Consider the following 25,896-nt stretch of genomic DNA (forward strand, 5'->3'; position numbering starts at 1 on the left):
ATCTCCCGCCAGGCTACAAACCATCTCACCGGATGTCTCCTTTGAGAAAAGAGATTTCCACAACAGAACAGCGAAACATCGATGGGAACAGAGAACAGTCAAAGGCTGATCCAAGCAGCAAAAGGCATCGGTCACCTGGAGGGGACCAAGGGGTGGCAATCAAAACCATCGGTCTCCTACTCCCAGGACTTCTGCTAATTGATCCACGGCAATGGTTTGAGAAGCAGCCAAGCACTTTGAACAACAGGAAAGGTGAAGGCTTTGACATGTTCTGGGTGTCCAGCGGCCGCCTCCAAGCCTTTCCACGGGACAAAGCAGCCACATGAGTCCCCAAGGGCTACAGATGTGTACGACTGCCACCGAGATCTTAGCCCCCAAGGGCAGCTCACAAAACACCACTGAGTCACTTCATCCTCCTAACAACCCCCTTCCGGGCAGGTGCAATCTGTCCCTTATTTCTAGAGATAAGAGAGAAACAGGGCTCGAGATTCAGTGTCATCTGAAGACAGACACCACTTTCCGTGGTGGCTCCCTTGGGCCCGGCTGGGTGTTTGAGGTGCTGGGGGTGAACAGAGCTCAGGCGTGGAAAGGGACTATCATTACCTGACCGCAGCAGCATCCCCCCCCCCCCAGCCACAGCCACACGAAGATCAAAGATCAGGAACAGGCACCAACCCCGCACCGTCCTGCAGCCTCACCCTCTCCGCCGCATGGTGACGTCTCTCTTCCCACCAGTGTTGGGGTGCTCTGCTATGTCACATGCTTCCCTGGAGAGGACCCCGGGGTACAGGGATATTCCGCGGCAGAACTAGGCTCTGCTATTCAGGACCACTCGCATTCAGAAAGTGTTTGGATTGTCTCTCTTCTTTCTTATACATTTTCGTGATACTAAATGAATAAATGAATAAAGTGGACAGTTCCCTAAAAGAAAAAGAAAATGTAACTCTTTACAACAGTGGAGTCCCAGTTTTTCAAGTGAGGAGTGAACAGTTTCTGGTGTGGCACCCGGTTTCCAGAAGTCTGTGCTTTCATTACCCAAAGGCAACCCCTGTCTCCTGACACCGTGCAGTGCAAGCTCGCATCTGCAAATACCTCCATTTCCTCTGGGGTTTAGATACCGCTCCATAATTGGCAATATAACTCATTTTATAATTAGTCATTGTTAATTCCTATTATTACTGCTACCCTTAATTTATTTGACTTCTAAAACAACTGCGTTTGGGAGATTAAGGAGGCAGTTTTCTCTCCCCCCAGCCAACACTTAGATCCTGGTCTATTTTTTTAAAGCCAGTCTTTTAGGGTAGGAGCCAATCCAAAATCTCAAATTATTTGGGGGATCCCAAATGATGATATTTAAAATGACACTGAATATCCCAACACCTCCCTCTAACCCACACACAGGATAGCTAAAATACACATGCAACTGATCTCTGGGATGTTTCAAAGCTCTAGCTGTATGAATGCTTTTTATACTGAATCAAATTCCTATAGTCCTAAAGTCTGACTGTTAGAATAAATAGTAAAAATAATCATAATGACATTTGCCATTACTGAGTCCTTTCTACATGCTACACCTGACACATTATTTTACATAATCCTCCTAATACAACTAATAAGGGGATATTATTTTTCTCTTAGTAAACGGAGACTCAGGGAGGCTGACTCTCTTACTCAAGCCCACACATCCAAGAAGCAACACAGACTTGAGCGCAGGTACGTCTGACCGCAGAGCCTTGCTTTGAGCCCCAAGTCATTTGTCCCACACATGTAGGGAAAAACAAAGGTCACTTAGTCCAACCGATGCCATCTGGTCTCCCAGGCAAGCCTGGGCATGGAACAGAGCTGAACGCTACAGGAGAAACAAAGAAGGCAAATGAACACACGCACACATGTACGTGCAAAGACACACTTGTATGGCAGCAAGAAAGGAGATCGCTGACAAAGCTCACGTGCTCTGGCACAGTGACTCCCCTTGAAATGACAGCTCCAAGGGCATAATCAGAACCGGGCTGGGAAGAAAGACAGGGATGTTCATGCAAGTACTGTTCACACTAGGAGGGAAACCTGTGCTAGAAAACCTTCGTGCTGGAATTGGGGGAAGGTGACATGTCACCCCACATTCGCATGATGAAAGGTTTTGTAGCCAGAAGACAAATCACTCTAAAGAAGGCTAAATGATAAAAGGACAAGTTCCTGCTATAAAGTTAGGAGGGAAAAAAAATTTCGTATCTACAGTTTAATTCCAACTTCAAGCAGCCCAAAAGAAATGTTAAAAAATTTTAATGTGGTTATTCATACAGCATGAGATTAGGAAGAATTCTTTTCTTCTTATGTCATTTGGTACTTTCCAAGTTTTCAAAGAAGAGAATGAATTTTATTTTTCTTGGGAAAAGAATCATTTCAAGTGGCCCCTACCCTGCCTGAATCCACTTGAAAACGTCTTGTCATTATGAAATAGTTGGTATACTACGATCCCATTTATGTAAAGTAAATACACAGGTATGCATACACACACATATTCAAAGGAAAAAAGACTAGAAGAAATGCACCCAAAACTTAACATTGATCAGGCGGGAATCACAGTTGTTTATTTTGGCTCTTTATTTATCTGTATTTCAAAAAAAATTCTATAATAAACAGATAATGCTTTGTAATGTAAAAGGCAATCGTTTGTCCTAAGTTATACTTTCTTCCTCGGTGGTCATCCAGCATAAAGTCTGGGACACTGCAGGGGAAGGAAATGCTTGTCTCTGGCCCCCTTTGAAGGTCATGTGGTTACACCAAGCATCTGCACCTGTGAGTGTGAACTGGGCATTTCTGTTGAGAAGTCACCTACCCAACAACTTGGTCTGGTCTAGGGATTTCTTCGATCCTGGGAAGAAAAGCAACTAGGGAGAAAGAATCTGGCCAGATCTCATCAGGGCTCCTGGGATGACTGATGCGCACATCAGCTCCCTACTTCCTGTGATGGGAGCAAATTCTGGGGCAAGGAATCTAGTCACCACTGTTTTCTCTTGATACTCGGAGGACCAGTGGTAACTGGTTGCTCCTTTACCACTCAGGGCCACTGTCCTGGTGCACACTCTTGGAGAAGGGCACCTCACACCTGTCACTAACTAGCACAGTCAGTTCCCGAGGGTCCCCCGACAGGTGCACACCATGCCAGGAAGGAAGGATGGTGGAAGGCTTGCCTGGAATCCTGGCTCTATCACTTCTTAGCCAAGTGACTTTGAGAAGGTTAATTAATAGTCTCTGTGCCTCAGTTTCTTCATTGGTTAAGTATCATAATGGAGCAGCGTGTCCGCAGGGTTGTGGGAGGATTAAATGTATTGATACGTATTAGGTGTTTCGAATGCTGTCTGGCTTGTGGTGGACATTCAAGAGTATCAGTGTGTTGTCATCATCACATCACCACCATCACAAGGCTTTGCCCTTGGAAGCCACAAGTAATTAGAAACCAAGTCAGCTGTGATGAGCCCAAGTGAGGTACAAAGGGCCAGTGAGGACAGAGATTGGAAAAGGCTGCCCGAAGACAGCAGCAACTGAGGTCCCAGCACAGAGCTCCTGGTCCAGGACAAGCTCAAAAGCTGATTGCTGAATTCAGGAACCAGGCTACGAAGATTGAGAATTCAACAAGCAGCTCTAGGGACAAGGATGCAAGTTTGGGGCAGTAGGAGCGGGGAAAGCAAAGACCAGAGAAAAGTAGGGGATGAGTTTTGGGGACCTAGAACTCAAGTAGGAGGTGAAGCATGGGTGCACTCAGGGTGGTGAGGGTAAGGCTGGGCCAGGATGGGTGAGGAGGCAGCACCAAGGACCCAGGGTCCCTTCATCTACTTCTTTGTCATATTAATTCCGGCCAGCCTTCTGGTCTCAGCTAAAGTTGGTCCCTTTCACCAAGCCTCCTCTGACCCCGGGCCAGAGCAGGTCTTCAGGCCCCATGCTGTCACCGCAGGGAGACTTGCATGTGGTCCTCTAACTCTAACTCTAATTCTTTGAGAAATGCCTGATTTCTGCACAAGACTGTCATCTCCATGAAGGTGCAGACTTTCTGATTCTTCTTGTCCTATATCCCCAAAGCCAGCAGAATACCTGAGATGGAGTCACAAGACACCAAAACACCTGTTCTGTTGAATGATGAATGAATGATTGAAATCATCAAATTCAGACTGTTTTCTTGTGCTCCTGCCAGGGACCAGTCATGGTCCAAGGCAGCCATGTGCTCTCTGGAGATGCTCTCCACTTCCTCCCTCCATGTGAAATGGAGAAATGGAGAAAAAATGTGTTATTGATGTATTTTGACATCCTGGCCTAAAAGCTGCTGCACAAGAAGCAAAGTATTAATAGCCATCATCTCTCAAATTTATACTGCACTATCCAAGGGCTGAATTCAAGGACTTTTCAAAAGAGAACAGAAAGGGACTCTCTCCACTCTTGAGCCCCTCTGTTGTTCTCTCTCCTGCTCTCTCAACCCAGAAGCTTGCCCACAAACCAGATCTAAGAAAGAGAGGGCACCGTGAAGCTTCCTAGCCCATTGCAGTGGGAGTGTTCATGGCTTTGGGGCTGAGCTGAGAGGCTTAATCTCCTCTGCAACACACGAGAGAAAGAGGACACACACAAGGGCAGATCAGCGTAGATCAGCGAGGAAAGCTTTCTCTCAGATAAAGCACTTTGAATGGGGCTTGATGGGTCTAGGCTCTTTCAACATCATAGTGGGTCTTCGCAGCTAATTCAGAATATAAGCACTTTTAAGGAGCTTTCTTCCTAAGGAGATAAAGGTTTAGCAGTCTGTCATTTTGCCCCAGAATGAACACTAACCAAATCATTAGTTTCTACACAGCCATGAGGCTACCTCTAATATGACCTAACTTCTTGGGATGCCATCCTGGAAAGTTTACGGGCACACACACACACATGAGCATATCCCCACATGCCTCACCTTCAGAGAGCAGGGGAACAAGTGGTGTTTCTCCTGCAAATTTAGGTAACTCTTTACTGGGGAAACGACAGCCCCTATTCAATGAGGGTCGTAGCTGAGGACAGAGGAGAGCTGGTGTGCGCCTCTGATCCGTTTTAGGATCTGGCTGGCCTCTCGGGGCCTCCGTTTTCTCAGCCAAGTTCACTCGTTGCCGGCACTCACTCGTGTACTCCACAAATGTTTACTGATAGAGACTAGCATGGGAGCCAGAAAGAGAAGAACGAACAAGCCACAGGTCTTGCCCTGGAGAGTGAATGTCCTCCGGGGGAGGTAGCACCACCGACCCAAGAGGGTGGGTATATGACTCCAAGAAAGTAAGAATTACCATAATGGTTGCTGCCTTCCATTGAATTCCTACGACTGCCAGATACAGAGCTCAATTTTGCAGTCATGAGCTAATGCAAATATCTTTACAACAGGGGGCATCTGGGTGGCCCAGTTGGCTGAGCAACTGCCTGTGGCTCAGGCCATGATCCCACAGTCCCAGGATCGAGTCCCGCATCAGGCTCCCAGCTCCATGGGGAGTCTGCTTCTCCCTCTAACCTTCTCACCTCTCATGCTCTCTCACTCTCTCTCTCAAATAAATAAATAAAATCCTGTTTAAAAAAAAAAAAATTCTTTACAACAATCCAGTGAGATAGGGATCACTTAAAGAAGAGGGAACCCTGAAATGAAGTGGCCGCTCCAGGCCATCAACCATCCACAGGTAGCTTCAGTGCCAGGACCCGAACTCTCAGCTCCACCACTTACATGGCGCCCATGTGCTCGGGGTTTCTAGAACATACAAGACCGCTTTCCCCATGTTGCTCAGGTTCCATCTCAGCCTTCCCTCCCCCAAGAGACCCCAGCTCCTCTCCTGGCTGCAGCCTGAAAAGAACACGGCACACTTGTTGAATGAATGCTGGCTTTTTTTTTTTTTTTAATTTGGCAGTTTAAAGCAATTAACGTCATTTAGTCGGGTGTGTTATTAAGTCACCATTCAAGGGAGGGTGGATAGGGGGAAATGAATATACCGGGTTACATAAATGTCAATTTACTCACGGTCTAAAATATCACAGAACTTCATCATATGTCAAATATTTTAGTCCCTTTTATTTTTGCTTTTTATATCCAAGGATGACTCCCTTCCCTGACACGACTCTCAGAATGAGTCTGTGGTACAAGAACACTTGGGAAATACACTGGCAAAAATGGAGAGGAGGATTTTACCAGGATGCGATGTCATTTTGGTCTCCTCTGACCTCGACGCCACTGTCTTCCCTTGGCTATTCAGCTAAGTCTGTCTCATCACCTACAAGAGTCTGCGCTGGTGTGCATCGCTGGCCCTGCTAGACTCCAAGGGAACCCTGGTGTGGCCGGGAGATCGCTGTACGCCCTCCCCCCACAGGCACCTGCTGGGGACAGAGGCAGGGCAGCCCACTTGGGCAGGATGTACAGATGCTGGCATAACATGGACAGAGCACCCATGCATCTCATGGTGGAGCATGCTGGGAAATGAGGTGGGCTCTGCCCTCCTCCGGAAGCATGCTGAGTCTCAGCATGAAAGGACCTTTGAGCTCTATCACACACAGGCCCAGGGAGATGCAGCACACTGTTCCCAGTCTGCAAACTCAACAGCATCACAGCCCAGGCTGGAACCTGGACCTCCCACTTCCAAGCAGGGTCCTGCCCTCTCTAGCCCTGTGACCCTCTGCTCCAACCACATCCCAGCCAAATAACCAAAAGGGGCGGGTGGGGGAGGGGGTGCAAAAACAGAACTGGAACCAAGCTCAGAAAAGCCAAATCCAAATGGTAGGAAGATAAATTCTTGGGAGGATGGAATCACCAAATCAATCTTCAACAGACAAATATGAACATAACAGTCATAGCTGCATGGGGCAGGGGGTGTCCTCCACCTGGCTCCTCCATCATTAGCTTCATGATCTTGGGCTCTGTTTTCTCAAATACAACATGAGGATGAGGTACTACTCATGGGCTAGTTGTGAGGATGAAGTCACAGGGTCTCTTTATGCACTGGCTCATTCCCCACTCATGGAGCATCTCCCCAGGCCAGGTCCTGGCTGTGCCAAGAAGGAAAAGGCATCATTCCCAGCCTCAGAGAGACAAACAACACCTGGTCAGAGAAGATGATGAGAAAACAAGTAAAAGCCTGGCAGGTACACTAACAAACACCAGATGCAGAGATGCTCTAAGAGCAGGAGGCCAATATAACATAAATGGGCAAACTCTGAGGCCAATATAACATAAATGGGCAAACTCCGAGGCCAATGTAACATAGATGGGCAAACTCCTTGTAAATTCCACTAAGTGCCAAGCAAAATATCAGGTGTCTTGAAGCCCAGTGCTCACCCTGTGCTTCCCAAAGCTGCCTTTTCTACTCTCCTCCCTGTCTCTCACATTTCCTCCCCATTGTTCCCCATCATGCCATCCACATATTACCTCTAGCTGGGCTGCCCATAGTGTAACATCTGTGACCAACTAAGTTGGCTGCTGGCAAGAGGAAAGGCAAGTGCAAACCGCTAAGAACAGGGTCACGGTCAGACAGCCCTGAATTCAGGAACCAATGCCACCACTCGTGAACTATGTGACATTGGTCAATTCACTTCACCTCCTTGAACTTCAGTGTCCTTATCTAGGAAATGGTGCTGTCAAAGTTCCTGTGTCATGGGATAGATGAGAAGCTTAGCATTGCAACTGGCCTACCAATGTTATCCTCCACTATCATTATTATTAAGGAAAATATAGCTTTAATCTCCAAATCAATGCCACACCTCCCAGAATGAAAATGAATTAGCCTATAATTTACTCTGGTAACACTGAGGGCACGGTTCCTCTCTTAACATATTTATGACATTGTAAAAACAAGGTACTGGCCACAGCCAGACTTCCAAAATGAATAGAAGGAGCAGAGTAGGTTAGAAATGAGTAAAAGAGAGTGGAATAGAATAGAACAGAATAGAAAAAATCTAATAAGAGTCCAGTCCAGTCGAACAAATAGACCAGATTGCACTGCAGAGAAGAAAGCTAAGTAATGCTGCATGAAACTTGCATTGCACATGTGAAGGTGTAGGCAATCGGTTGCACTGAACCGTGTATTTCTTACTTTGGGTCATGGTCAAAAAAGTATGAAAGCCGCTGACTTAGGAAAAATGCAGTCTTGTGCCCAACAGGCCCCTGGAGGAGCAATTCTTGTACCAGGGAGATTAGGAACAGCCCTTTTATGGGAAGCAGATGGCATCTTTCATACTGATGTTCACCAAACAATTTTTTGTTAAAGGTCCCACTAACCTATTTGGTAGGAAGAAAAGCCATTGATGACAGATCAACAAATTTCTCTCCGTCTTACAAATTGGAGAATGGCCTCTTCAACTCTGCTTAGTGATTTCTAAATAAACTGCTTCAACAATCAGACATGCTCCTGGGTACCTTCTCACTTAAAAGATAAAATGCCTGACTTGTTCCAAAGCCCCCAGTCCTACTGCAGAGAAAATCTCCATTCATGCCATCCACACCGAGGAAGCTGGGTTTGGGAACTGAGCAGCCACAGCCTCTGGCCCAGGCCAGCACAGACTTTATGCACACAGATACCTAAGCAAACTACGGCAAGAAGATCTGCACCTTTCCTCTCAGTGGGAAAGAAAGGGAATAATTCGGTCTCTTTAGGGGAATCCAGAAGCCTTCCCAGAGCTGGGATACAAGCAGTGTTTCTCCAAGCATGATCCCTGGACCACCGGCATCAGAATGACCTAAGATGTTTGTTAGGAAGCAGGTGCACGGGCCCTGCGCCAGACTTACAGGGTCTGAATCACCTGGGGAGCGACCCTGAAAGAACGCATTGCAGAAGGCCCCCAGGTGATACTTCAGCAGGCAACAGTCTAACATCCAGGAGAGGCAGGGCTCAGCAGTCAGCCAAGGGCAACTGGGTCAGCAGTGTGGACAGCGGGACTGGCATGGCCCGAGGCACAGAGGCATGCTTGGGGAGTGTGAGCATGTGCTGTCACCAAAGCATTCAGGGTGACGTCACTGAAGGTGGTCACACCAGCAAGGGGATTTGGGCACCTGACACAGCCCACATGCGGTCCTGCATGTTCCATGAGTGTTTGTTGAGGCAGGAAGAGAGTGAGAAAACATTTCCAACATTTGGTCAAAAGCAAATGTGTTCTCGTGGGTCTGTTAAGACAGCTGAAGATTTTCCCAAACCATGGTGTTCTACCCAAAATGAAGCAGTCGGTCATGTGCACTCTGTTGTGGAAAAAGGAGAAGGATGAGGCCTCGGGTTTCCAGACAGGCTTCTCAATGTTGAATAAATTAGTCAACAACTTGTTGACTAATTGTTCTGTCTCCTGCTCCCTGCAACTCAATGTAGATCATGCTAATAAGGGGACTATTCCCCAAGACGCACTGGGACAAAATATTCTGGCTGTTAAAAACAGACACATTGGGGTGCCTGGATGGTACAGTGGGTTAAGTGTCTGACTCTTGATTTCGGCTCAGGTCATGATCTCGGGGTCCTGAGATTGAGCCTCCTGTGGACTCCACTCACTCTCTCTCTCTCTCTCTCTCTCTCTCTGCCCCTCCCCCAACTCATGCACATGCACTGTGCACAGTCTCTTGCTCAAAATAAATTAAAAAATAAAATCGTTTAACACAGATACGTTGGGGAACATTTTCACCAGGTGAAACTCAGGCTTCAGTGTGGCTGGACTGGAGGACAGGCTGCAGAAAGCAAGGTTCCTGTGGGATCCAGCAGGGGAGCTAAGACAAGTCCGGGGCAGCCTGGGGCTAGCGGTTCTCGCTCCCTCTCCTCTAAGAAGCCCACTATGGGACGCAGAGCTTTCCTTCCTTCTGCAGTCTCAATGCCCTCATGAATGCAGGAGCTGGCAGTCAAAATGGCCTGTACTCATGGCCTGGCCTGTTCCTGATCCACTGTGCCACGGGACATGCCTCCAGGCCCCAGCACCCAGAGCTAGAGGGCCTGGGTTCCCAAGATCTGCCCCAGGTGGAGGCCCTCTCCCTCCCCTCTGAGTGGTCAGGCTCAGCAGGAAGGGAGAAAGCGGGCATCAGATTATGGTCACTGTGGGGCTACGTGGAGCAAAGCCCATCCGAGGAAGCCTCGCAGCCTCCGCAGAGGGACATTCGAGCAGGAGCTGGACAGAGACTCCTCCGTGAGCCTCCCAATGCAATACTCTTGGGCCTGATACTAGGGCCAGTGGGGCTGGAGCTGAACGTCTTCCGGCAAAACTGCCCCCCATTAAAGCCACATCATTTAATTCCCACTTCCCAACCAGCTGCTCCCCTCATCTCAGAGGAGCTGTGCTTGGTGCGAGCTTTCCGCATATCCCCGGGCCAGGCCTGGGGAGGAAGGCAGACAACTGCACCTACAGGACAAAAAAGCAAATGCAAAAAGGCCCCCTCCCCCACTGGCTGTATGGCCTCCTGCACAGTTCCCTGCTCCGTGGAGGTGGGGGAACCAGCCTTGCAGGCTGCAGCCAGGACGCTGTCCAGGAGCGGGAACAGTGCCCCATGGATGCTGCAGTTTGGCACGGAGGCCCGCAGCGGACAGCCCTCAGTGCACACGCACAGACCCATCCCGGGGACATAAAGAATAAACAGACAAATATAAAATACAGCAAGCTGCACAGAGAAGGTGAAATCAAGCCCAGCAAACGCTATGTGGCATCCCCACGCCAGCGGGGCCTCGGAGGTGGTGAAAGGGATAGAAATTAAAATTCTCATCTCTCCCTGATGTCACTGGGAATGTGGCATCCGAGCACTTCATGGAATTAGCTGTAGCAGCTCCCTAATTGCCTCTGCCGAGTTGCCTCCCCCAGGTTGATGGTGGCGGCTGCGGCGGAGGCCCCATCAGTCTCGCTTGGTGCTCCTCGTGCACCCGCGCGGCACTGCGGTGCTCCCGCGCGACACTGCGGTGCTCCCGCGCGACACTGCGGTGCTCCCACCGCAGCGGCTGCACTCCGCGCCGCGGAGGTGCCGGGACCCCTCCGCCTGGCTGGGAGGCTTCTGGGAGAGACTCGGTCGTGTGTTGGGGATGCTGCCGGGATGCTCCCTGGGGGAGAGGGGGGTTGGCTGGCTAGAAGGGTAAGGACCAGCTGGCTCGGATGTTTGGCTGTCCCTGTGGGCACCAAGAGGGTTGTGGGCGAGGGACCCACCAGCAGGGCTTCAGAGCCGGATTGCTGCAGCCAGCAGGCATCAGTGCCTGATTCCAGGGATTCATAAAACCCAGTGCTAGAGAGTAAGTGCAGAAAGAGATGTGAAGAACCTAGTTCTTGGCCTGTACGCCACACTGTTCTTACTCTGATCACCAGCACAGGAGCACCAGGAAAAAAGATACAGCAAAGTTCCTCCTTCGTTTTAATCTGTACATCCCACAAAGGACCACTGAAGCCCACCCAAAGGTGGCTCTGTTCCAAGTGTCAAGGGAGGAACCTCTCCAGTCAGAAAAAGCAAGTCTGCCCTTGGAGAATTTAAGGTCTATTTGCCTGTCTCCCTCCTGACACCCCACACAGAAAGAGATAAGGGGTCCTCAGGATATCACGGATCCCCAGGACTGCCAGGGGCATGAAGAGATCTGCCAGACTCATTGCATGCAAAATAAAACTGACCCTAGTGGGTCCAAGGGCTGTGGCCTTCAAGCTGGCTGTCAATCAAGCAGAAAAACAGAACTGTGTTTCTTCCTTGAAAAAAAAAAAAAAGATAAAAAATAAGCACCAACAAACACCCAGGGAAGAGAAACAAAGAATGAGCATATCAAAAACCAAGGAGCCGAAATTTATGGGGCATGAAGACCGTCACAGGCTGACACAGCTAATCCTCCCCATGACTCCATTTTACAGGTAAGGAACCTGAGGCCCAGAAGTAAAGCTAAGGAAGACAACTGGGTCTCCAGCCAGATCCATCTTGTATCAGGGTCCTCCCCATGACCCCCCGTTACCATCATGGGGAATACAAAAAGAGAAACTGAACCAAATTCAATGAGGTTCTCAGAAAGGCTTCTTAAGATTCAGGGCTGATGTGGAGAGGGCTGGCTGACCCTCAAAGGAACCAAAGACCAGCAGCATCGTGTTATTATAATAAAAGAGAAAACTGTAGAAAGCTAAAAGGGTTACTGGGCCCACCCCTCATCATTGCCCCCCCCTTAATTCTGTATTATAAAAAGAATTTATTTATTTGACAGACAGAGATCACAAGGAGGCAGAGAGGCAGGCAGAGAGAGAGGAAGGGAAGCAAGCTCCCTGCTGAGCTCAATCCCAGGACCCTGAGCTTATGACTTGAGCCGAAGGCAGAGGCTTTAACCCACTGAGCCATCCAGGTGCCCCTAATTCTGTATTATAAAAAATAAGTGACAATGAATCCAAATAAGACAAAGGGGAAAGGATTAAGGATGAAGAAGAAGTTTCTATCACCAGTCCTGCCCAAAACATGCGGGTTCTGGAAATACCAGGAGCCCCAGCCCAGGCACCTGAACAGGACGCTCAAGACCCAGGCTCCAAGCCTGCCTTTGCCACTCGGAGCTGGGTAACCTTGGGCAAATCTATATCCTCTGTTTTGGTTTCAGTCTGTCTAAAATGGAGGGGATGACAGAACTGACCTCAGGAGTGATTATGAGGACTTAAAGAATACAAATAAAACACAGCACAACACACCAAGCACCTGCATCGTTACAATGACTGTCCACGACGCCTTTGTGGAGCTCAGTGCTGGGCAGCTTTAATGGAGGTCTCCAGAGAAGGCCTCCAGGTGGCCTGATGTTAGCTCTCCCCACAGCAGACGGACGGCTCTCTGCAGCAGCCAACAAGACCAGGATGCGGGAACAGCTCCTGAGGAATGACGGCTGGAGCCTACCTTTTTTTTTTTTTTTTTTAAGATTTTATTTATTTATTTGACAGAGAGAGAGAGATAGTGAGAGAGAGAACACAAGCAGAGGGAGTGGGAGAGGGAGAAGCATGCCTCTCCTTGAGCAGAGAGCCCGACGCGGGGCTCGATCCCAGGACTCTGGGATCATGACCAGAGCCGAAGGCAGTTGCTTAACCAACTGAGCCACCCAGGGGCACCCCAAGCCCACCTTTTCTAAACACTTCCCGTGAGCCACTGATTGCTAAGTATCCTACGTCCATCTCTTCATTTGGACTTCTCAGCTCCAGCCTAGAAGTTCTTATCATCGTGTCCATTTGGCAGATAGAAACTGTGAGGTTTCACAACTGACTTCTCAGGGTAGCACTGGATTCAAATGTGAATTAGCCTGAGTCAAATCCTGACCTTCCCCTACACGTTTCTGCCTTCCCGAGACCAACCGCCTGCCTTAAAAGTAAACTTTTGAAGATCAATAATCCCCTGATTTCTAAGTCTATATATTTTTCCTAACATTCCTAGGACATTTGTTTCATGCAAAAACAAAAACCAAAAAACAGAAACAAAAAAACCAACATGAAAATCTTGCTATTTAAGTAGAAAATCCAGCTATGGCTCCATAATTCTAAAATGCCTGTCCTGGGAAAGGTATACTGTTGGCTTTTTTCAAAAGATTAGTGAGCTGTGAGCCCTTTTCCTGAGAGGATTACACAGGAAAGAAGTTTCAGGGTGACCATCAGATGATCCTGATGCTCTGAAAATCTCAAACTTGGCCACAGACCTTGGGATTTTAAAGCAGACCTCAGTTTTTATTTACAAAAGGAAACAGCGCGTGTATATTAAAACACACACACACACACACACACACTCTTTTACTGGTTGTCTGACTGCGATTCCCTTAAACAGGGTCCTCTGTGCTGATTTGCAAATGAACAGCCTTCTGAGGGGCACAGGCCAAAACCAAGAAGAACACTCAGCCTTCAGCATTAGCATCTGAGAAGCCAAAGGACTGTCAGTGGGGCAAAACCCTTGCCCATTGAGCTGCTGATACACGACGTGATCATGTTGTGTTCATAGAAATTTCACAGATAATGGAAAGTGGTAGGAAGCAAAGAGTAAAGCTGTATGTTATGACTCGTGGCCAAAGATTACCTACTTCTCATGGATTTATCGCCTCCCACACCCATTGTTCTTTTTACAACATTTTTCCGCCTCTGCCTCAACAAAGCACAATAGGAAAGGCATTACTGGTGGTGCAGGTACAAAGACCCAAAACCCCACCCGGTGTTTCCAACTCTCCCCTTGCTTTGCAAATTACCGCACAATATTATAGCAAGAACGAACTTGAATCCCCAAACTGCCCACCTTTACCGTACAAGGGACCAGATTAGAAGAATTTGGGAAAGAAAGCAAGAGAAACCCACCTCCTTGGGGAAAACATGAATGCTTTTGTTTGCCATCGTGCCTTTGTCAACGTTAAATGAGTGTGCCATTCATTGTCTCTATTTTATGAACCCATCATGTGGTCTAAGTGACTAAAATTCCAAGAGTCTCTTTTGCTCTTCATGAAAAATGAAGTTGGACACCATAAATGAGAGGGTAGCCAGAGAAGTAAGGCTTCCCATGTGCCACATATTGTTCTAAACTATCTCATATGGGTTATATCACTTAACGCTCCCCGATGCCCTATAACACAGGTGCTTTTATTAGTAGTTCTAGTTTGCCGATGAGCAAACCAAGCCCTAGGGAGGTAGAAACAGTGACTGGCAGAGCAGACTTCACCTCCAAGGCCCATGCTCTTTTTAAAAATCTCTCTTCAGCTGTGCACATTCCCTGTAATAGAAATCTAGATTTTGGGGGGCGCCTGGGAGGCGCCTGCCTTTAGCTCAGGTCATGGCCTCAGGGTCCTGGGATTAAGCCCCACATCGGGCTCCCTGCTCAGTGGGGAGCCTGCTTCCCCCTCTCTCTCTGCCTGCCTCTCTACTTGTGATCTCTGTCAAATAAATAAATTAAATGTTAAAAAAAAAAAAAAGAAAAGAAATCTAGATTTTTCTAAAACCAGACACTTCATTCCCTCCTGGGAGCCAAGAGTTAGCCTCTAACAAGAAGGAAATGCAGGGTCAAGTTTACATCACGGGAAGGTCTAGACTCGGGGGGGGGGGGGGGGGGGGGGGGGGGGGGGGGGGGGGGAGGGGGATTCCCACAGGCCAGATTACACCTTTCATTCTATTTTCATGCAAAATGTGAAAGTCTTGGGAAAAGATGTCAAATCCTGAAGCGTATGACACCGTATTTGCCATAGTGAGAGACCTGAGCAAACAGAGGAAGAGCAGGTTTGACTTTTCAGGGAAAACATGAAGGGAAATACTGCCCATTTTTTCATGGACGGCTGAATCCTCTCATCCTAGCTGAGACAGCATCCTGCCTGGGGATCCCACCAGACTCTTCTCTCCCTGGCAGCTCCGCCCTCCAGGCTGAGAAGAGGGGTGAAGGTGCCCGCCCCATACTGCCCCGTCACCCCCACCAGCCAGGGCCGGACCAGCCAACGCTGCCCGCTCTCCTCTAGGGACCATTTTTTGTCCCCCCGCAGGCACAAGCCCGCACCGGAGTTTAGAGTCCTTCCTAGCCTCGCTGCCCATAAAGTACACATCCCGATACCCCACCTGAGGAAACATGTCTGGGGGGAAAGGAAGAGGCGAGAGGTCTGGGAACCCCAGACTACCCAGCCCTTCCCTGCCTGCTGCAGTCCTGCAGACCCCACTGAAGACCGAGCTCAGGTGGGATCAGACCACACAGGTGGTCTGTCCTATTAAAGGATAATCCCAGGCTCTGGGGGGTCGAAACAAGCCAGTGTGAGTCCCAGCCCCACGACGTGGCCAGCTGCCCCTTCTCCCTGAGCCGCAAGAGCTCCCTGCGAGAGGTAGGTAATGGGGGCCACCTCCAGAGAGAACCAAGGACCACATCAGATGCCTAACGTGATCTACTTTCCTACGAAGAATGCTTGGCTCATACTGAACACCGAAAGAAAAAAGTCCATTTCCTTCCTATCCAGCCCCCATCAACCATCTGTTTACCTAAGCTGGTTATGACCTTGATGGATTTTAAGAAGCTGCCGGTACAGTCAGACTCTGATGTTCTGTAACATTCCTGCGCACAGACGGTTCTTGGGCACTTTTCTAAACTACCCGGCCCAAGTGGTACCAGCACAGATTTACATGTCTCCTTTCATTCCTGACTTCTTACTGACTTTCACCGCTGATTATAACGGCTTCATACATAAACAATGTTCCTAATGTGTGCAGCTACACTAGCACCCCACCCCCAGCATGATTTCCAAGTACTGGTGCCTATGTTTGCCACCAACAAAGGTAGCCCGTGTCATTCCTTCAACATCTTCAAGGAGATCGGCAGAGAACTGCAGATGCTCCCAAGCCAAACACAACAGAATGTGCCAAGCAAGCCTTGAAGCAGAGGCAGGCACGGCCAGTGAGAAGGGCCAAGGGACACAGGATGCCCTTCAGTGCCTCCTGAGACTTGGGGGCAGATGGCAGTCCCCATGCACCACTGCACCGCCCTATCCGTGCTGGAGGAGAGAACTCCCTCTCCCCACGCAGTGAGATGCCCTGTCTCCTGCTGGTCTCCAGGACCACCCCCAAGACACCCCCCCCCGGGAAGTCAGTGGGAGAAATCCAGCAGATGGGATATTCATGGGAGGAAATGCCTGGAATGCTGTCCAAGGGGGCACCTGGATTCATGAGTGCCCGGGGCTGGCTCCTGGATGCACCCCCACAGCAGGGGGCTCACTGGATGCCTGTGCTCTCCCGCGGCTCCAGCCGCACTGGGAACCTGGCGGTACACCCAGCCACTCTGCAGCCTGACGGCAGGGCAGAGTCAGGCAGGAGGGAACAGGGGTACCCGGATGTAGTTTTTCCAGCCTGATTCCTCATGGGAGGGGTTCTTCTCCTGACCCTCAGGGACCAGAGAGCTGACCTCAAGGAGGAGAGGGGAATGTCTGAGCAGAGGTTGTGTCCATACTGCCTCCTCCCACTTGGGTCCACAAGCTCCCTCCTGTCAGGTGCCTGGTGGGACCAGCTGCCAATGCACCCACCCATCCGTGCCTTTGCTCATTCGCGCGGTCACACAGTTCTATGCAGCCGGTGCCCACAGGTGCTCAGCGAAGGTTAACTAAAAACCTTCTAGTTGTATCATGCAGCCAGTAATGACCTCGGCAACTCCCTGGCAGGAGGCTTTCAGGTGCCAGGCCCCATGCTAAGTGCTTTTTGTACATTATTTCATTTCATCTTCATCACAGCCTCCAAGGTAGAAGGTATTGGTCTCCTTTCACAGGCGAGGTTCAGAAATGTCAAACAAACAAGACAACCCAGGTAGGGAATGGCAGATCTGGGACTCTAATCCAAGTCCCTCTGACTCCACACCTGTCTTCTCTGCTGTTAGCTCAGGCTTTCAGCTTCTGAAGGAACCTCTCAGCTGCTGCCTCACTGAATCCTCCCAAATACCCGAGAGCTAGAGAAACACAGGTATTAACCACACTTCTCTCAAACAGGAACGGAGGCCAGAAAAGATCACACAGAGAAGAGGGGACACTGCAACACGGTGGCCGCGTAAACAGACTCAGTCCCCTTGGAACGGCTGCTTAACTTCTGGGAGTCTCAACTTCCAAATCTGTAAAAGGGGGGGGGGGGTGGTTGTGGGTGGTTGTCCCTGACTAATTAGGTTGTTGGGAGAATATAATGGGATGGCATACATAAAATCCTTATCACGGTACCTGGAATGTAGGAACCAGAGTGAATGAGTGAAGGCCACCTATTTTTACTAAGAGATTAAGCAATTTTCCCAAAGCCACTCAGGAAACACCTACAGAAAAGATAAAAACGTAGATGCCACAGCTCCTAGGCCAATGACCTCTCCTTTAACAATGCCACATCTCCAAAGATGTGCGTCTCTGAAAATGCTCCAAGCTCTCCACCTACTATGACGATGAACAAAGAGGAGCAAAGGATGCCTCCTAGACTGAGTGTGGCCTGAACGTTCCAGCAGGCCGAGAGGACAAACCCCGCCCCCGGCAGGGGAAAGCCAAAATGAGGATGGGCAGCCCCATAGGGGACTTTGCCCGGGGCCGACAGGCCCTGTGCTTTAATGCTCTGCTGTTGTCATCCTCACATTGTTCATCGGTTTTGAACAAAGAGTCCCATACTCTCCTCACTCACAGGGCCCTGCCAATTACAGAACTGGTCCTGGTCCCAGCAGATCCTCAGCTTCCAACCGTCTGTAGGATCTCAGGTACCCGGTGGACCGGTCCTGTCCCAGCAGACCTGGTTGGGTCCCTCAAGCCACGCTCTCCAGAAGCCCAAGAGGACAAGCACCGTCTTCTCCATCAGCAGGTGGCATCTGGTAGATTCTGTGATGAGCAGCATCTGTTTCTACGGGCATACGCACCCGTGCACGCAGTTAATAAGTATAATGGTAATAACACATGCGAGCTCTGATATCAGGGGGCGGTCACTTCTCCTAAAATGCATAACCAGAGGTCTGCTCTGTGAACCCACACAGCCACTCGTGGCCCTGCCCAGCTTCCCTGTCCCCATCATTTACATGGATAACAGCTCCTTTAACCTTGGGAGGGTACTGTTTTCCAATATCAAGTGCCAAGATAAACACTCTCAAGCACGCAAAGTGAAGAAATAGCCATCTATTTCTTGTCAAGAGATAATGCTCTCCTTTCCAATATGGCCTTGAAATGCCCATTACTAGTTTGGCTTCGGAGTTATTTTCATAATCTTGATTTGAGGTCACCAGGAAGCTATGTAACATACAAATTTAATACACCTTATAAATTTAATGCCTTATTTAAACAGCCTTGAAATGAACCCCAATGAGTGTTGTTCAAAGCAAATGGAAATTGAAATGTTTACCATTTATTGAAAACGCACTGGACTCTTTTCAAAGCTGTGTCGGTAAAATAACTTTCTTCTGAAAAGCAGACATGCTGGCTATGCACACACAAATCTCCTGAAAATACAGCAGCTATGCAGACGCCTACTCTGTCGAGGGGGAGCCATGGCCAGGCAGAGGACTGTGTCACGGAAGGGTCTTTGAGCCTGGCTTGACATTTCAGGAACAACCACCTCAATCTTCTGGTCACTAAATACTCGGGAAAATCGAAGGAGATCAAGCAACCCTCCTCTCCCTCTATATCCTTTCCCTCCCTTGAAGGAGAGGCTAACTTTTGTTTCATGGACCAAAGAGGGCTGATAAAGATCAATGTTTCCAGAAGCCTGACATGAGGAACTTTTTCACTTTTTGAATGATACACAATAGCAGGACTGCACTCACTTGACAGAAAACACAGAGACAATGTCTCTTGTATAAAAACTTCATTAAAAGGATCTCATAGGTTAATCCAGAGGCTGGCATTGACAACACCTGTTTCATTTTTTTTTTCTCAGTCTCAGCCACAGCAAACCTCCCAGTCAGATCCCAGTGTCCTGGGGAACACACAATCTGCTCAAAGCCTCTGTCTAGAAGATGCTCTGGGTCTCAGCAAACGAGGCAATTTCAGTAAAACACTGTGACTGCAGAAGATGGGGGACCCTTGACAGACGTGAACGTGGATAAAGAAAAAGCCTATTTGTTGGCATCTACAATGGCAAATCTGGATGAGTGACACACCGGACAAAAAAAGATCCTGGAGAGAATGTACCCTTCTTTAAGGAAGCTCAACACACCAAGTCATGTATTGATGGGCACAAGGGTGAGTACCGCCCCCCGCCCCAAACTGAGGAGCCATCCAAGCCTGGAAAAGGGCTCAAACCTCAAATGTGCACTTCTGTGAATATGTCCTTAGCCTGCAGGACAGTTCAACCCCCCGGCGGGAGCACAGGTGCTTGGGATAAGGATTCCACCTTTCTTTTACTTTGGTTCATCCCCGTACACGGCTAGGTCCTCAACACGAAATGGAAACATTAATTGCGCTTGCACACGCACGACAGATTTCATAATTATTAGGTGATTGGGTACTCGTGTGTGTGCCTCAAAGCACACTGGTATTAGAATAAGATAAAACACAAAATGAAATAAAAAGCCAGCATGAGATTCCCCATAGTAATTGATCAAAATTATAATCACATTGAAATAAACATCTGAGTTTGCCTCCGACAGGAAAACAATGTCTCTATTTTCATTCCCCTTAATTTTGACTAGCATCTGTAAATCGAGCAACAGAGGCTGCAGCAGCTCCCAATGAGAGAAAAAAGCAAAGCAGAAATATATCCAGCAGCAAAGAAATTTTGGGAAAAGGAAAAAGACATGAACAAAAGGAGCTCAGACAAAAATTTAGTGAAGCCACACAAAAAGGACTTCATCGGGTCCGAGAGGCGCTGGGTGTGAGTTTACAAATGCAGTTAGATACGTATAAGGGTAAGATGCATCACTGAATTTTAGCTGGTTCCCCCTGTCCTGCTAATGTGCTGCTGACTGTGATAATGAGACCAATAAACTGTCCCGAAACACTGAAAACTGTCATTTCTGAGATTTCAAGACTTTTAAAAATAAGCTGCCAGAGAAAAGTCCAGTAATTGAAGTGGTGCTGTGAAGTAAAGCCTTGGCCATTGGCGGTGTGGGCTGAATGCATTAATCTTGCAGAATGACAAAAAACCATGTTTACTCAACAAAAATGTTCGGTGTGAAGGAGCACCTCCCCTTAGAAAAGCGATCTGTAGACTATCAGGCTTCCTAGGGCAGCACAGCACTGTTCCTGATAAGTGAATACTCCTATTTAATTATTTAAAAGTCCATCGATTTCCACATTGATGAAAAGTCATAATTATCAAAATGGGTTAAAGAACCAACCTTTTACTTTGCTGACTCTGTCTTGTGGAAAGAGACAGCACGTTTATGTATGAAAGCTGCCCTCTCAATAAATAGTTGATAACGCAAAAACCTGGCTGTGCATTCCAAGAAATGCATGTTTGGTAAATGTTACATGAGGCATCCAAGGTAAAGGTCCATTATTTTCCTCGCATTAATGGCAGAGACACACAGGACCACAGAACCTGTATTTCCACTGTGTATTTATCATCCCGATGCTGGAAAATGTCATTGGAACCCTTCGTCCCCCCAAAACACAGCAATCTCTGAATGCGGTACTAAACTGAATGAAAAAACCCAGCTTCTGCCAGAGTCTTCCTAAGGAGGATGGAAATGAGAATCACCACACTTTTATACCTTTTACTGTGAGCGTTTGGGGTGTGGAGCCCATGAGTTTAACAGCTTAGGCCACGGGACCTACCCGAACGCTGGACACTGAATCCCAAAATAGAGAGGTAGTAAAACTATGCCTCTGCAAAAGAACCCAAACAATGTGCATTCTCTGAGGAAAATGAAGCAAGATAGAGGCAGCTGGATACTGGCATGGGTATGTCAAATAGGAAAGTTAATTAAAAGTTGAAGTCAATTTAAAGCTCTGCAGTATCTGCCGGCCGAGGAAGGCGGGAGACAGACACACAGCAGCTCACCAGAGCGTCCCTTTCGGGGCCGTTGTTCTGGAACAACCTTTCAAGATTAACTCTGAGTCCAACGTACAAGTCTCAGGTTCTTCCACACCATCCCAAAACATACCACTTTGCTAATGCACGACAATGGCATTCTACAAATTCAAATATCCTTTTTTAAAGAAACGAATAGGTTCCTATTCCTGTGCTCAGCAAAGACAAAAAGGAGGGAAAAAAAAGGGGGTTGGGGAGTCTGGCAGAGAATACCTAACATATTGTCATAAGGTAAAGTAGCAAAAGCCATGGTATGAAACATAGAAACAATTGGGGCAATACTCTCTTTTTTGAAGCCATGACAGTGAGGTACATTGTTAAGCACTTGTATTTATGTTGATGAAGTTGGCGATAATTCTACCACTCAAATTATATGAGCTAATAAAAAACCTTACCAAAATGGCAGTTTTCCCAGTCTCCAAACACCTTAAAATAAATGGCCAATTGTTATTTAACTCATAGTCACAATAGCTGTTTTGTAAAGTTTTTGCCTTAGTGCAGAAATTACTAAACCCCCATTCTAAAAATGGACATACTACATTAATTCACAACACAATGAAGTGTTAACTAGAGAAACTACATAGAATATGTAAAATTATACAGTGGTATACAGTATGCCTACTTCACTGAAAATCAAATTTAAATGTCCGTGCCTTAAAAGTGTAATTACAGTCTGTTATGCAACATGGTATCGTCACCTTTGAGTCCCCTCAATACAGTGTTAACTTCGTTTTTCAGCCAAGTGTTTTCTTTTTAACTCACTTTCAAAGTCTCTGGATTGTTAAGGATGCAGCGATGTGATGGAAAGATGCACAGAGTTTTGACTTAGAGGAGTATCTCTTCAGGCAAATGGTCAGAAACTTGAAAATAAGCGAGGGAAAGGCAAGAGTCTCCTTGCTTTTCCAAATGATGTTAAGCTTCCCGCACTCTGAGCACCTTAGATCATTTCTTATACTTTCTTCTACTCTGAACTATCTAAATCAATGTTTTTTGCTAATTAAAAAAAAAAATCCATCATATTTGGAGTCAATGGACCAAGATGGCCAAAAGGTACCTGCAAAACTACTCCCCAAGTTGCCTGACATGTCCTGCCCATCAGTCATAGAAGTCCTTGCCTATCAAGCCAAAGCCATAAGTGCCTCAGGACTCCTGGGCAGAAGACTGCTTTGGAAATGCAAGAAGAGCAGGTATCCACCCCAGAACCAAATGCAGAGCAACACTCCACCTTCCCCTAGCATCAGATTACGAAATGCCAGGCAACAGCAAGGAACGACAACAAAGCCATAAACAGCTGGAAATAATTACACAATTGTCAAGCTGCAAACAGGGCAAAAGCAAAGCTAGGCTTGTGAATTCAATATCAGAAAGGATGCTGATGAGAAGGTAAGAGGAGCATTTTAGCTGTTTCCAATTTGCTATTATAGCATAGCCAATAATATGACTGATGGGGCTTTGTGCACTGTGTGTGTGTGTGTGTGTGTATGTGTGTGCTAACTTCGGAGAGCCCATCTCCTGCGCTCCTACAAAATGTGAGATAAGAGCTATGTAAGCACAACAGAAAAAAAACATTCACAGGCTCTGAAGGGATAGTTTCAGAGTTGCTACAACTAAACGACAACATGCAGATGAAAAATATTCCTTTAAAGTTATACAAAAATGTTCTCTTCTTTAAAAGCATAAGGAAAATACACAAGCAATGCAATGCAGACAGCAGCGACAGTCCAAAACTCTTCACAGGAAACATCTGACACACAGGCAAGATGCCAAAGCAGGATACAGACTGGTCCAGATTCAAATACTAGCAGAAGAGGCAAGTCCTATAAACTGACAGGTGGGTCTCAGGTATGTAAATCATTTTCCATAAAGGCACATCGCAGCCTCAAGTTTTTATCAGCTGCCCTGAATTCAATGAACTCCTTCCCCAAATAACAGAGTGGAGCAAACAGTCCTTCCACAGTTTCAGAGAATATGGCTATTGGCAATTTTTAAGAATAACTTCCCTCATTCCATGGTGGGCTGATGCCTTATTACGATATTTGGATTTCATGTGACAAACTGTTTCATATAATGTCCCCAAAAACGCGACTCTCTGAAGCTGAATGCCATAAATAAAATACGTACTTGGTTACCAGGCAGCATACATAACACATATGTTACATTGGCCCAAAAAGCACATTTAAAAATGCTGAAAAGTTAACTTGACAATTTAATCTGTTTGTACCCATTTTCAGAGAATTATCCCCTAAAGGCCAATTTTATTTTCTATCTTTGAGAGAATACTTGGATTGATCCTGTTGATTTGTTAACTTGAAATTCCTTGAGCCCTTGTACTTTTTCCTTCCCAGCCTATTTTTTTTTCTTTCTTTCTTTTTTTTTTCTTGAAGGGGAGGGCAAAGGACCATATATCTCACAAGGTAATTTTAAGCATAATGCTGCCTGTTTAAATTAAAATTGATGCAGTTTCTGATAAAAGCCTAATAATCAATTCTCCATTCTCATTACTCTCCAGAATTATATGGACGCAGACCAATTTCTTAAGTTTGTGGACTACTCTCATAGGTTATTACCCGGCAGTGCAGCTGAGTGGAAAGATAACCACATTCATTCTCCTTATCTGTAATGATGTAATGCATCCCAGCCCTGGGTCTAGATGATTGGGGAATAATGGGATTGTACAACCGCAGGGATGACAAACAATAGTGCAGCGTCTTTCTCAGATAGTCTTTCTCAGATACGCTGAACCCCAGTCTCCAAGCCAGGCAAGGTGAAAGATATCATAAAACAGGCACCGAGGCTGCCCCTTGGATGAAGTTAGCGGTTTTTTTGGCCAGAGAAGCATCTGCTCTCACACAGGAACAGCAATACCGACACTGGAAGGAAAGCCGTGCAAACACACTCAGTTTCCGAGCCTCAGCCAGGACAGTGCCAGTGAGGATCCTGCTTTTCTTTGTGTTTAGAATCAAGTGTCATCTAAAAATAACCGGTTGGTAGGGAGAAATCATTGCACGGTACACTACCAAGACACCAGGGGATCAGAGACACCTCTGATAACTGATGCTGCTCGGGGTTCACGTTTGTTTGGAAAACTCAATCTGCCTCCATTTTCTGTGCTGGAAAAAAATCATCGCTTCCTGCCACCACAGAAACCTTACCTTTTGCAGAAGCTGGGAGCCGGAGTACTTAGCAGCAATGGATTTTATCTCCCCACCAAAAGCGGAGGCCCAGAGCTTCACCCTACAGGGAGAAAGGGCACAGGAACAAATGTAACACCCCTGTCACAGTCAACACGCACGCACACATGGGGCTGTGGCTGAAGGAGCCGGGCGATGCAACATTGGAGGGGGGAAAAAAAAAAAAGATGGAAAAAGCGGCTGGGTAGAAACTGCCAGCACCAAACTGCAGAGCGCAACGCGGGAGGGGGCTCGAGGGGGGTCACACAGTTCAAAATGCGCAAAGTCTCCCAAGCCCTCTGAAAAGATCACCGGGTTTTATGTGAATAATTGTCTGAGAACTTGATCACCCAAACCGGGCATCACCTGGCAAACACTAGTCGGAAGAAACCCACCCATCCCCCCCCCTCCCCAAAAAGAAGTGAGATGGCAAGACAGCGAAGCGGGGATAAATAAACGGCCCGTGGAAGTTGGATTCGGTAAACAGGCTTCAAAGTTGGAGCTGTCACTTGAGGTGAACCTCTCCAGGTCTCCCTCGCCGACCCGAGCGAGGAGGCTCGAGCATCCCACCCCAGCCTCGCCGCCCCACGCCCGTCCTGGAAGACAGGTTCGAGAGGCGAGGCCGACGCCCGCGGCTGGTCCTGCCGGGCCGCACCTGCAGGCGCCCAAACTTGGGCACGGCGGGTCGCGGGCGGCCGGGTCCCCTCCCCGGGCGGCGCAGGAGCCGGCACTTACACGGAGAGCGGGATCTGCTGCTCCGAGCGCACCACGGCCCCCAGCGCTGCGTAGAGAAGCGCGGCGGCGAGGAGCGCCGAGGCCCCCCGGGACGCGCGCCGCTGCGAGCCCGGCCCGGCCATGCTGGGCTCCCTCCGACGCGCCGGCGGCGGCGACAAGAGCGGCCGCGGCGAGCTGCGCCGAGCGGGCGGTGGGCGAGCGCGCTGGGCTGCCTGCTCCGCGCCGCCCCGCCTGCCTCTCGCGCGCCGGGCTCACTTGGGGAGCAGAAAAAGGAGCGGGGGGTGGGGGAGGGCGGGGAGGAGGAGGAGGGAGCGAAGGGAGGGGAGAGGGAGGCAGGCGGGGGAGGAGGGAGGGAGCCGCGCCTCTCGCACGGCGGCCGCCCGGCCCCGCCTCGGCGGCCCGGGGGAGTCCGGCTGGCCCCGGCGGGAGGGCGGGAGGCGCCGCGCGGGCGGGGACTCGCAAACTCCAGTGTCCTTGGCGGCGGCGGAGCGCGCCCTGCCCCGCCCGGCCACTGCGGCCGCCGAGTTCTTTACAACTCCGCAGTCCGCCGCCGCGGGAGCGACTCTCGGACTGGCCCCGGGCGGTG

The 25,896-nt window shown here is 48.5% G+C and overlaps 1 protein-coding gene across 2 annotated transcripts in view; it reads right to left on the reverse strand.

Annotated features, from left to right (window-relative positions):
• Positions 1-25,591, reverse strand: part of CACNA2D3 (calcium voltage-gated channel auxiliary subunit alpha2delta 3) — an 851,905-nt gene extending 826,314 nt beyond the window's left edge. For both annotated transcript variants that reach the window (XM_045078786.1, XM_045078785.1), the window contains exons 1-2: positions 25,311-25,591; positions 24,558-24,639 (exon numbers count right to left, since the gene is read on the reverse strand). In XM_045078786.1, the coding sequence (XP_044934721.1) occupies positions 24,558-24,639; positions 25,311-25,432 (204 nt within the window). In that variant the 5' untranslated portion in view covers positions 25,433-25,591. The remainder of the gene's footprint in view (positions 1-24,557; positions 24,640-25,310) is intronic.
• Between the last annotated feature and the right edge of the window lie 305 nt (positions 25,592-25,896).

The sequence above is a fragment of the Mustela putorius genome, unplaced genomic scaffold (genome assembly GCF_011764305.1).
Source record: "Mustela putorius furo isolate JIRA1106 unplaced genomic scaffold, ASM1176430v1.1 tig00000095_pilon_pilon_pilon, whole genome shotgun sequence".
Lineage (NCBI taxonomy): Eukaryota > Metazoa > Chordata > Mammalia > Carnivora > Mustelidae > Mustela > Mustela putorius.